At 35.0% G+C, this 13,320-nt stretch overlaps 1 protein-coding gene across 3 annotated transcripts in view; it reads right to left on the bottom strand.

Annotated features, from left to right (window-relative positions):
- Positions 1-1,539: 1,539 nt before the first annotated feature.
- SLC30A9 (solute carrier family 30 member 9) overlaps positions 1,540-13,320 on the bottom strand; it is a 42,525-nt gene continuing 30,744 nt past the window's right edge. For all 3 annotated transcript variants that reach the window (XM_030491377.1, XM_030491378.1, XM_030491379.1), the window contains exons 16-18: positions 11,415-11,544; positions 8,921-9,034; positions 1,540-7,438 (exon numbers count right to left, since the gene is read on the bottom strand). In XM_030491377.1, coding sequence (XP_030347237.1) covers positions 7,394-7,438; positions 8,921-9,034; positions 11,415-11,544 — 289 coding nt within the window. In that variant the 3' untranslated portion in view covers positions 1,540-7,393. The remainder of the gene's footprint in view (positions 7,439-8,920; positions 9,035-11,414; positions 11,545-13,320) is intronic.

Here is a 13,320-nt window from a genome sequence, read left to right as displayed (position 1 = left end):
GGGAAAAAGCTAAAAAACCTTTTGTCCTTAAAACCACTTTAAACTCTCCCACTCATTTGGCAGATATAATTGCCACAACTAAGGCAGCCTTTGTAGGAAAATGGAAAGAAACAGGTTTGCTAATGACTCAAAGTAGTTTCCCATTATAAAAGTTAATATTAAATTTAGTTCCCATTTAGGAACAGGGTCAGTAGCACAGCAGAAAAAGACTAATTAGACCTTTCAAAAATGTTTTGTAGTAACGTAAGTGAAAAACTAAAAAGTCTTCTTAAAAAAAGGATGTAAACCTAAAAGAGCCTTGGGTTTTGAACTACCTGGAGACCAAAGCTGTATCTTGAAGGTCAGAACCAAGGAAATCAGTGCAAAGCATAATGGAGCAGAATGGGTCAACGTCCACAAGCTTCACATAGGTCTAGCTAAAAGTAGCAGTCATATCCTTTGCTAAGTTCCCTGTGATGAGTATTTACCTATTTCCTTTGATCAAAACCTAAACTTTTAGTGGAAGCAACAGACTCGAGTTGTTCAGAGAAGCTGGGGACAATTAGACACTTTGTTAAATCCTTTCTAAACTGACTAATTTCAAGTGAATGATACCTAGCTTTTCCTTAAGAGGCTTGGACAGCGTTGCTGGGATTGTCAACTACAGCTACTATGTAAGCCTAATACAAAAACCCAACCTCTTCAAGAATTTCTCCATACCCTGGACTATGCACAGACATGCAATGCACCTGTCTTACAACCTTTCTTCACATCATCCTTAGCTCTGAGTCAGGACTGGCAGTCCAAACTGGAGACAGTGCCAGTGGGGCCTCTGAGCTGGGCAGAAAGAGCTCACCCTGTACTGGGGAAGGAATTGCACTCTGTGGGGTGGTGTGACTGAGACAAGGCACAGCTGCCAGTGAAGTTCAGAGTATTAATACATATAGCTTGGCTATATATACACGATGTGCATGCTATTAACAGTGTACTGCAACATCCCAAAGGCAAACTGAATAACTGGTACAAATAGATGGATATAACCTTTGTTTTGCATCCATAAAATACTGTTTTATGCACTGTGAATTCACAAACAGCAAATAACCTGCCTAAAGCAGGCATTATTGCTTACCTTTACAATATATATAAAATTGCTTAAATTAACAGAACACAACCTTTACCAGCTATGTAGCATTTTACTGAGTAATTACAACTTCATTTTACAGGATGTACCGATTTCAAGCATAATTACAAAATAAAGAACATATGCAGGGAAATATTTAAATGTCTACACCTCACAAATAAAAATGACTTCCTCATACTAATATGAAGTAACCAAGACACAGAATGAAAAAGCCAACACACCAAAATGCATGGGGGACTGTGGGGTGGCAGGGTGACATTTGATTAAAAGGTTATGTGGAAAAACATGTTTCAACTTGGAGGCTGCCCTTTGAAAGTTCTACCACCAGTGACAATCCTGTTGACTTCCAAATTTTGTACAATTTTGGCAATTGCCAAAACACTTTCCAAATGCTTTAGGCATTTTTCAAACCCTTCTTCTCACATAGTTTTTCAGCACCTTTAATTGGAAGAGAAAGTTACAAAAAAACCTTTATATTACAACATTTACACAACATTGCAATTTTTTTTTGTCCTGTCTTCAGATTCGAAGCAGCTGATCGATCACAACCTGGAGAATTTTAAATACAGTCTAAATTTAGGTTACAAAAATCAAATGTATCCGAGAGTGTGGAGCTATATTCCACTATTTTAACAGATACCTCTCCCCGTAACAGCGCTATAAATGCTGACAACACAAAAATTTGACCACGCTTACTGTTAGTGTAATACTTAAAAAAACCAACCAAGACCTTTTATTTTAAATGGTGGCTTTGATTTACAGAGAAAAAGGAAATTGCCCTCAAAAGTCTCGTGTAATATAGGCTGGAACGACAATTTTCTGCCTACCTACTATAATCTGTTATCATATCTTCTGTGTTATTTAAAAAGTGTGCATCCTCTTCACATTACATTCTGAATGTCATCTTTAACTCCCTTTCAGAATGTGATGCTTTAACTAGAAATCTTGCTTATGCACAGACATTTAAGCAACTTGAAAAATACGGACCAACATATTTACCAATGCAAGAATTCCACAGACCTTAAAATACCACACCTTTTTTTTTTGCCCCGTAACACCTTCAGTATGGTGCTCCAATCATTTTCTGGCTGAAAGAATCAATTCATTTTCTCTTTAATTCACTCTTCCTCCTGTTTCCATAATTGAAATTACTCACCCTCCTCTCACCAAATACATACCTCACCGAAGCTCCAGACTCAGATTACACTATCACCTTGAGCAATAAGACTAAGTTTTCAGAGGGCAAATGGGCTTATACCTGCAAGACTAAATACTGTATGAGGAAACAGTTAAACAGAGACACTGATTTCCATTGCAGGGTGGAGAAAAAAAAAAAAAAAAAAAAAAAAAAAGAATGTTATACTACACAGTTTTATGCATCCTAATCAAATATAATTTCTTACTGTTCTTTTTTTTTTTTTGCTGTTCTCCAATCATCATTTCTTATTGCTGGCCACATTTTTTAGATTGTGTTCATCTTTTCCTGTTCCCAAGTGCTCAACACCATAGTTTTTTTCCTTCCTTGTATGTATTCTTTTTACCACACACTTTGTGATAGTTTCTTTTCTTTTGCTTCAGCAAAGCCTGATTGATTGCAGCTTCTATAGGCCATACAACCACTTACAGCTTCTGGCACATTTTATTTTTCTCAAAGGACATGCATTTCAAAATCTTGACTATTGTGCTTTAAAACCTGGATTCCTATTTCTTTTTATATGTAATAAAGGTATAGTCTACTTTGATCTTAATTATTTGTGTCTCACTAAGCAGAAACAGAAAAATTACTCCTTTAAGCTATGCAACCCCTCTACAAAACAAAAAATCTTTTTGGCACACCTCAACTTCTCATTTACATTAAGCAGGTAAACTGCAAAAGAGATGTTAGTTGTACTCTCTATTCAGAGTTAACAATAAGAATAGAAGCAGCACATTGTAATTTTATATTCACTTCTGCAATGTAGGCCTTTAGGCATGCACAGAAGTTCAGGTTTTGTACAGGAGTCAGTCAATCGTTCTACTGCACCAAGCCAAAACGCCTTAAGAACATATGAACATAAACTGAAATACTTTTCTTTCAAATGTTAAACAATATGCTTCTGTGGATTCTTTTGTAGGAAACACATCTACATCAACTTTAGAAAAAGGATTACTTAATTAAGAATTTTCAAAAATAGCCATGCTTTAAATACACAAAAGCCTAAAAACTCTTTGCAGGAAGCCTGTATTTGATGCACTCATTAGCAGACGTACTTCCATAATGCATAATTTTTTCTTTGTTACAGAAAAAAATAAATCAGCTGAAATGATAATAAGAACACAGAATTTCAGTGTATTACCTAGACAAAACATACCTAAAACTCTTCTCCATACTCCCTCCTATCAGAGGGGCCAGTAAAAATCTCTCAATAAAAACTGAGTCTCCAGATACAGCTGAAAAAACCGCACCTGCCAGAATCAGAAAACTTAGGTAGTTTTGGCTTACGTAGTTTGTAGCTTTCAAAACAGATCAGCTATCATTATTGTCAACTGTACTGTACTTCTTGTTCATTGATAAAGTACAGAGACCAAAGTAGCATCTAGCCTTGCTATTAAACACGTAAGATGCTCATAATGGCTTCCACCCCAAAAATTGGTAAAAAAAAAAAAAAAAAAAAGGAATAAAACCTGTGAGGGAATTCAATGGAGAAAAGCAAAGGCTATAAACTCTTCAGCTTGAGTATGAGTCACAGAGGATAAAGAATGCAACTTGTCCTTAAAAGATATGTTCTCCTGTTCCCCGAGTCCCTGCTACTTCTCAACCAGAACACATAGCAAACAGTCTTTGTAATACAGTAGTCCACCAAAATATTTACTACTACAATATGCTTAATAAATGCTTTAGAAAATGGAGGGATAGAGGGGGACCACTCAAATACTTAATTCCACAGTGTATAAAGGAGACAGTTTAGACTCGAAATTGATTCTTGGGGAAGAGAATCACTTCACAATTTTATCTTTTATAGAAAAACAAATTCTACAGGAAAATGCATATTATTGGTGTCCAGCCAACTCTGACTTCAAATACATTAAGATCACCCAGTATATTGGAACATTAAGACAATTTTTTCGAACACTGCAAGTTTTATGGAATTAAGAAACATTCTACAATGCATAAGCAACTTTTCACAAAGGAGAGGGCAGCTGTACTTTGAACACAATCTGAAAAAACAGAACCTGCAAGGCCAGCCTACAAAACTAGATTTTAAAAGGCAACACCTTAATTGAAAAAAATCCTAGAACATAACTTTGTTCGCTAAATCCTCACTTCTTTTCCTTAAAACAAAAAGAAGCATTATGTCATTGCATTTGTGACAAAAGAAAAAAAAAATCCACTCCTCCACACTTTGTAAATTTTCTTTAATTCTGAGGATTCTATCATGGAAGTGTAGTAGCTAAACAGTTTTCCCAAAATCACCAGAACAAAAGCAAACTAAGTACTGGACCCATATCACTTCAAGTTTTAGACCATAAAGATAACTAAGAAAAAAAAGCAGTAAAAATGTCAAACCTCTTAAAAACAATCTCTATATTAAAATGTAACAGCTTAGAATTCCTTTTCCTTTCCAAACTGACAGGCTCAATGAATCAATATTTTCATTCAACTGCAAGACATGTAAACTTAGGAGGTACTGCCAAAACCAGACTGCCCAGATTTTTGTGGTACATCACCATTCAGGTCATTTCTAAAAAATGGAAGTGGGTCCTCCAACTATGCAACTGTTATGTACCCAAAAACATTCAAGCTCTGGCTTCTTAAATTTAACATATTGTTATGCTATAATCAGTAACACAACTGGGAGACAAGGATCTGAATATTATCTTGGAATACATACAAAAGGTATGTGGATGGGTGTACTTCTGACTCCGATAAGGAGATTAAGATCAGAATTCATACAAAGTACATCTCTGATGAACAAGAAAACATTATTATGGGCTTCTGGAGCAGGTGCCCTGTAAGAATATAAACTCGTGCCTTCTCCTAAACAAGATATGGGAACACTTCAGTAGTGAGGTAACATTTACTAACCTTTCAGTGAAATTTCTGCCTGCGAAGTGCACACTAACACTACTCAATCATCAGTAACTCCAGCATACAAACCACTTAGATCACATTGGCTGTCTCCACTGACCTCCATAGTAAGAGCATTTTCCCAGTTTTAATAAACCCATTATTCCAGAAATCTTAAACTGTTTATTCAAATTCAAAATCCATATAAATATTCTAGGAACAAGGAAAGAGATTATGCATTATCAGATTCCAGTGGTCTTCATGAAGAAGACTAACATCAGCAGAGTGCATACTGAGATGAAGTTTATGCGGAAGGGTGAGGAGAAAGGTAGATGATTTATAATGTGCTAAAGGATGTCTTACTTACTTGGTATAGTACACTTCCAAATTTCCTTTAAACTGCATTTCAAATCATCAGGCTTAAATATACTAAGTAGTTTTACAATAGGACAAAACCAGATAAAGGAAGCTTTCTTTTGGATTACCCATAATAATATAGCTAATATGCTATAAAGAAGCCACTGGTGAACAGGGATTATGGACGAGGGTACTAAAGAGACCCACAATTACTGTATGCGAAGTCCCATCTGTAACTAAACTCTGGAATGTTTTGCAGTTGTCAAAAGGTATGCTACTTTAAATTCTCTTAGTTCGCTGGTGAGACTTAGTATGAAAAAAAAATAACAAAACAATAAACATTTTCAAAAGCTTTTAGCCAAATCTGGATGTATTGGGCTCCACAATCGCTACATGCTGCAATGCTTATAATTTAATCTTAATTGATTTTTGAAGATTTGTGTTTCATATCAACATTTCTGCTTTCAGCAAGTCAGTCATTACTCAGTAACTGAGTCAGTAGGAGGTTCTTATTAACCTCTCACCCATGAGCAATTCTCATTTTACTGAAATATGTTAAAGTGCATAAAGAATTTTCTTCAGAGTTATTTATATGCAGTTACTTCACTTATATTTCAACTTGTATGATAAGTACTCATGGCCTTAGTAATAAAGACTGGGTCTCAAATCAAAGAATCTGGTACAACTTGGGTGCCTACTGCTGAAAGCCTTGAGGCTTATTATATACAATGCTAGAATTGCACATTTCAAAGTTATAAATTCTAAGTATTTATCTCAGGATTGCTGAGAACTACCGATAGATTTACTTTACTTTCCCAAATAAGCAAGGCCAATTCTTAAAAAAAAAAAAAAACCCACAAAGTAAGCAATTTAGAATTCAGATTAAGTCTAGAGGTAAATAAATTAAAAATACAATGTATTAATTTGTTTAATTATAAATAATTCTAATACATTTTTTACTACTGTAACTTCCAATTACATCTCTCACACCTTCTATCAAAAACCATATCTGGCAATACAGCCTATAAGAAAACAAAAAATGCCAGGTAACGTTTAATAAGCACTACCATGTATATCTCCCAGATCACATCTGAAGATACTTACAAATAAGAGAACAAGTGTCAAAGTAGGGGGGGAGGAAACAACAAAATTTAAACAGAGGAAGTTCACCAAAATCTCTACACAGTAATTTCTTCACAGTAACTTAACATACTCTGGATAACCACATACAGCTGACTCCACTGAGAAGAAAAATCTTATTTTTCTGAAGTGCAGCTAGTAATCACAAGAGTGGGAAAAAGCAGGTTTCCAGGTCACGGTACTTGTCAGAAGGCCAGCACCTGTTTGAAAGAATTTCTCTTATAGAAAAGAAAAACTGTGAAACAATCACACAGTTGAAATGTTACAATTAGTTTAAGGTTGGCAGGTTCCACTGGAACGAACTCTTCCTAGCTAATCTTAATATCTCCCAAGAACCTTTAATGATATCTTGAAAGAAACTAAAGAAGTGCAAACTGACTGCAAAGGGACGCAAATGGAAAAACTAAGTGTGTTGTGTATATTCAGGCAGCTATATTTGTCTAACTAAACCTCAAGTCTTAAGTTCTGAGTTGCAGTAAATATACTCTGACAGACTCTCCCGTGGAATTTAAGTCAAGTAGCTTTTTTTAAATTGATTTTGCCATGGAAATTTTTGTCTGCGAGTTTAGTGCTCTTTCAGAAACAGAAGCAGTGCTAACAGTCCAGGAAGCCTACAGCAAAAGTAAGCAAGATATGGTGCTGAGGTCACTGCAATTTCAGAAGCTTTTCAGCCCTTTACATGACTTCTTTCCAAAATGGTAGCAACCTGAAGATTTCTTCTGCCATATCTATAGTATTTCCAAATCCACATGACGAACATCAGGATTTCGTTGCTGAAATAAAATTAATTAAAAAAAAAAGTATTAAATAGAGAATATTCAAACACATTTTTGCACATGTACACAAATAATACATTTTTGGTATGATGCTGGCAACTGGTTAACAAATGCCCTTTTCTGGCAACATAGGGACTATTTTAAAATGAAGAATAGCTTCAACAAATTTTGCCCATACTATAAAGCAATTTTTTGAAGGTTAAGCCACCTTTTCATGTGACGAATACTTTTCAACATCACAGGTAAATTAGTTCTTATGCTCTATAACGTATGAAACAGCTCTCCTGATTTTAAAAAAGGCAGTTAGTTTTTATATAAAGCTGTCCAGATAAAAATACATGTAATCTCTCTTTAAGAAAGTTTTAAACAGATACTTTCCTGAATAATAAGATTACTGAAAGTTTGTTCTATGCCACTGAAGCTATTTATAAAGATTCAAAATACTGTTTCTATTAAGAAATACGCATTTTCTGATATTGTAGAAATATGTCATCATTACATCAACTGTAATCCATAAGAAGTTTACTGAAAGTTACGAACTTCAAAGCCATTCAGCACGTGAATATGACTAGCATATTTAGTGAAGCATATTCAATGGCAACACAACCACCAAAATCCCTGCCTATACCAAAAAACAGTATTCATGTTTATAAAATAGTCATGATCCTACTCCTCAAAAGCCATGGAGAACTGGATCTGCTGGTGCAATTAAAACTCAAAAATAATATTTTGATTTTTAAACAGCACCACTCTAGGGATAGAAACTAAAACAAGAATATTTATCAAGTACAATAAGCAAGGACAGACATGCTCTTCAGCAGTGTCTCATGACCAGAAAAGGCAGTCATGACAGGGCTGTATTTGTCTGGCAGTCATATACTTAGTTCGATATTCATGCCAGAAAAGGTAAGATTAATAACCAAAATATAACTATTAAAAATGGAAACAATCCTTTATTGCATCAACCAAAGGATATTTAAATTGCAGAATGACAAAAAACCAAGAAGTTATGATAAGCCTATAAGTAAGCACTGTATTGCTTCAAAAAGAGCGAAAACTGTTGAATAAAGCCCTCATCACACACTGATATACTTGATACAATTGAAGTACCAGATTAAAAAAAATTAAAAAATAAAATTGAAATTTGCTTCTTTACAACCAAACCAAAATTTAACAGCCTGTAAATAACCTGACATTCTGCAAATACAGTAACGAAGACACAACCAGGTCTTATTTCACAGAAATACTGTTCTCCAGTGGTACAAAACTGAACAAAATATGTAACAAATGGATCAATGGCAAAGTAAGGATTTGCTGCTGGTCAGAACTTAATGATACTATAGCAAGAGAATCTGCATGAGGATTATCAACCTCTTCCCTCACCCGTATTTACAAACAAAATCCCGAAAGTAGATGCAATGATATTAGGGAGTGCTTATTCTGTGACGATGTTTTAAACAATAAGCAGCTAAATTTTACCTTTAGGTCCTTCTCAAGTCTGTCTACCTCAGCTCCCAGTGTGTCAATGATATTTTCACCATGCTTAAGCATGAAGGCTTCCAATTCTTCAAGGTTTTTCACTTGTTGAATTTCCTAGGAAGAAATCAAATTTAAGAGGTTGAGATGAGGAAAAGAAAAGAAAGGAATAACACTACAGAGGGGTCTGACATATTTTGGGGGGAGGAGGATGACACACACAAAAAGAACTCCACACACTTCAGCTTTTGCCATTTCCTTTTAAAGCATCATTGTTCTTGTGTCTCGAAGACACAGAAGAGCAGCATCTATTCAATGAAAACAGCTGGGTTACCATTACACCTGTACTTGATATAAAACCTTCTATGTTTAACAGATTTTCTCCTTTATTTTCCAAATAAGTTTGAGAATTTCATTAGTTTTCTAGAAGTTTGAGGTATCCCTTGCTCACAGCAAGGCAGAGCAGAGTACCCCTGTGTATTCTTTCCTCGTTTTCATTCATTCTTGTTATTTTATTACACTATTTACTCTGGGCATCACATTACCAACTCATCTGAAAATCCATACAAAATACTACAAATGCTGCTGTAAATATAGCTCCTCCATAATACTGAAAAACTCTAAGATAGTTCACAGGAGCTCAGATTAGGAGACCCATAGCATATGAGACTGAAAGAACAACGTTAAGGAAGACAGGATGCTATGCTCCTCCCTCCAAAAAACCACAGACATCGTAAGCACCAAAGCAGGTATTACACCACTGTCCTGAGCTTTCCTTAGAGGTCTCATACCAAGTTGGCCAGAAGCCATTTGACCTGTAATATCTCAGCCATAGTTTAGGCAATACAGCTGCAGTATGTTTAGGACAAATAGCCTATTGCTAATTGACAAAGTAATTATTAAATAGCTAATTCTTTTTGTGTCTATAACTACAACACACCATCAGTTTCTTCCCCCTTCCCCATTACTCTAAAACTGAAAAGGAATAATGTAATTGAGTGAGCTTAAAAGAGATCCCAACCCTAATACCCTGTACCTACAATCACAGCAAGTCTAACAAGAAAAAGAAACGAGAGTAATCTGAATGCTAGCATTTCAACAATCTCACAACTTCAGAAAGAGTAATGTTGGTAGCAATGCTAGTTGAATGAGCTAGTTATTTGAAAAACTATAGATCAAAAGGCAAGCACCATGTCTACCCTTCAGGTAGGGGCAAAATCCTGCTGAAATTAGCTATCCTTCAACAATGGTTTTATAGCTGACACAAAGTTACTACATGAAACTACAATGACCTGTGTAAAAAACAGTTGTCAACTTAGAAACAATCAGGAAGAACCTTCCCAACAACACTAGCTGGAAGAACCAGTGACAGTTGTATGTAACTGCCAAAGGGAACAGCAGGTAAAAAACAAGAGCTAACAAAGCCTTTTTAAAGTAGTGTACTAACCAGCTGCAACAGCAAAGCAACTGAGATTTGGCAATATAAAACCAAGCAAACCTGCAGTGCCTCAGCTGTGCAAAGCTGACAGCACTCTTCCTCTCAAAATGTATTAAAACTGAAATCCAACACATGAACAGATCACTTATTGCACTCCATATATATAATATATATACATTCTTATTTTGACATTAAAGGGCAGTACATTTTAAGAACTCGGACACTGAATAATGGTTTAAAAAAAACCGCAGTAATGTAAGTATAAACTCAGATGACTTCTAAGTCATATCTAATGGACAGATATAAAATGCAGACATCTGACATCTGCTTTTCATTTTGAAAGGGTAGCAAAGAAAGAAATCTTGTAGGTATGCAAGCAAATGCATATAAGCATGTTACTGGTGAAAATGGGTAAACAAGCAAAACATTTTGCTAACTTAAAACTCTTGTAATTTAGATAAATTATTCTTTACTTCATACTTCATAGCTTTGCCATGCAGAATCCAGCTGAGAACAGTTTTGCATTTCTATATTGAAGAGAAGGATTAAGAAAAGCTACTCTGAACGACACTAAAATCAGAGACAGACGCCGAAGACTGTGGTAATTGTTAAACACTGTCAAAATGCTAAGTGATGTGATGCAAGCAATCCATATTCAAGTCTAGTCTGACTGGCAGGATTTGTAAACCGTAACATTGCATCTTCAGCACCCAAGGCAAATGGCTCTGCCAACACAGATGCTTATTCTCAGGTGATAGGCTTCCAGTTATAACTAGAGATCTTGCAATTCAATAAAAATTCATTGGAATAAATACATTCTTAACAAAATTATTTTGGACAAGAATATCTGTCCTCTTCCAACCCAGGCCCTACTCAGCCCACAAGTGGCTCTATTTCAGCAGCAGAGATATTTAACACACAGTAAAAACACCTGAAATCCTTCAAAAAGAAGTAGTGGAATCTCTCTCACCTACTTGAAAATCTTGGGTTTAGACATATTTGCAATTAGAAAATAAATATCAAATACTGGAGGTTACAAAAAGATTTTTTAAAACATACTTGTAGCAGCTGCTCAATGTCTTGTTTTTCCAGGTAAGAACGAGTAACAACCCGTCCATCAAAGTCTACTTCTGCCTTGAACCTCACTTTGCTCATTCCCAGGTCTGTGGCTTTAACATCATGAATTGCTCTGAAACACATAATTTTTTAAGAAAATTTAGAACAACATAAAACAAACAACTAACTAGTTTGACTTCTGATGTTAACAACATTGTCACAGTACCATGATTCTATAATTTTAAAAGGCCACTGCCTTTGACTAACATATCCTCATTTTGCCACCACACATTTATATTAAATACTGATTTATATTTAACTGGTTATACAACTTCCACAGGTGTCTGCTACACCAACACATGTATAAATGGCTCGCTTCAATAAAAAACATACTACAAAAAAGCATCACAGATTTAGAACTAGACTAATGGTGTTATAAAAAAAATCCCACAATAGAAGGTGATAACTTCCCTATTCTGAGGTAAACTTAAAGTTCAAGTTATTCGCTACTGCACAGTAGCTTTTGTGCATACACATATTTAACAGTCCTCAAGTACCCTCAATTTTGAGGTAAGGGACAATACTGTCAAATACTGAAAGCACACATTGCAATTATGGAAGTGTTTTTTCCTAGATAGCTACAATTTGTGAAGGCATGACTTTTTGGAGAATTTTCTATGTGAAGTTAAATTTGACATAAGTTATGGATATTGTGTTTGGAACTCACTTTTGATCGTACTGAATTATTGGTTATGACTAATCACAAGGCAGCTGTTAGTAAAGGCTGAAAACATTTATTTAGAGGTTCCTAATAGATATTAGAACATGAATGTTTCAGCATGTTTATATTTTGGTCCTTTGAAAACTTCTGGTTTTCTATAGCATAGTTTTGTTCCAGTTTGTTGGATAAACTCTATGAGGTATGAATATAGGTAATAAACAAAGCACACTATTTTTCAGGGATAGTAAGACATGAAGCAAACTCAGGACCCAGATTATTATGGTGAATTTCAACAGTGGAATAAATATAAAATAAAATCATAAAATATCATCTTTTTTTTTCCCTAAATAGATTAATACAAACTTAAATTTATCTTTAAAGCCAAGTAGAATTTAAAATTGCCACTGCAGAATAAGTTACCACCTTTTTCCATCAAGGCCAGAAAAAAAGTGGAGACTAAAATATGGGATATAAATCACAAAGAAGTTGCCTTTTTTTTTTTTTTTTTTTAATTCTTCCTTCTGCCATTTCCAATGCAAAACAAGTATCTGGGGTCAACTATAAAATATTCCAAAGACTTTGGGTTTATTAGCAGAAAAATGCAATCACTGCAATTTTTAAAATTCTAACAAAAAATTCAGAATCAGCAATAAAGCTCACTTAATGGGAAGTACTACACTTCCCCCCTCCCCCCAATTCATTTTACTAAGTTGTGCAATTTCACAGCATCTTTAAATTTAGTATGCCCTTTGTCTTAAGCAAATTTACTCTTCCTGACTCATCTCAATGTTTATAAATCAGAACTAAGTTCACAGGCAGTGCGGAAAGAAAGCGGAAGGCATAGATTTTAGAAGTAGCCTGCTAGAATGAACAGCTGACAAAGAACAGGAGGCAGAAATTTAAGATGAACAGTCAGAGGAAACGTTTATGGAATATTTCTGGCAATACTCAAGGTGGAGGAGGGGTAAGCACGTTAAAAAAAAAAAAAAAAATAGAACATGACCTAAATAGAGACACACACAAAAAAATACATCTTAGCAAATATTTAAGCAGATTAAAAGAAGTGCTACAGCTTACTTCAAGCAATAAAGAATTTCCATCTCCAATCAAATTTACACAGCTATTCCTGTGGGAAGCTACCATATCAAAACAGTATTAACTGGAATAACCTAACTGGCATCAAACTAC

Source organism: Strigops habroptila, chromosome 7 (assembly GCF_004027225.2).
Source record: "Strigops habroptila isolate Jane chromosome 7, bStrHab1.2.pri, whole genome shotgun sequence".
In the NCBI taxonomy this organism is placed as follows: Eukaryota; Metazoa; Chordata; class Aves; order Psittaciformes; family Psittacidae; genus Strigops; species Strigops habroptila.
Note: the sequence above shows the minus strand (reverse complement) of the source record. Positions and strands in the feature narration are given on the sequence as shown.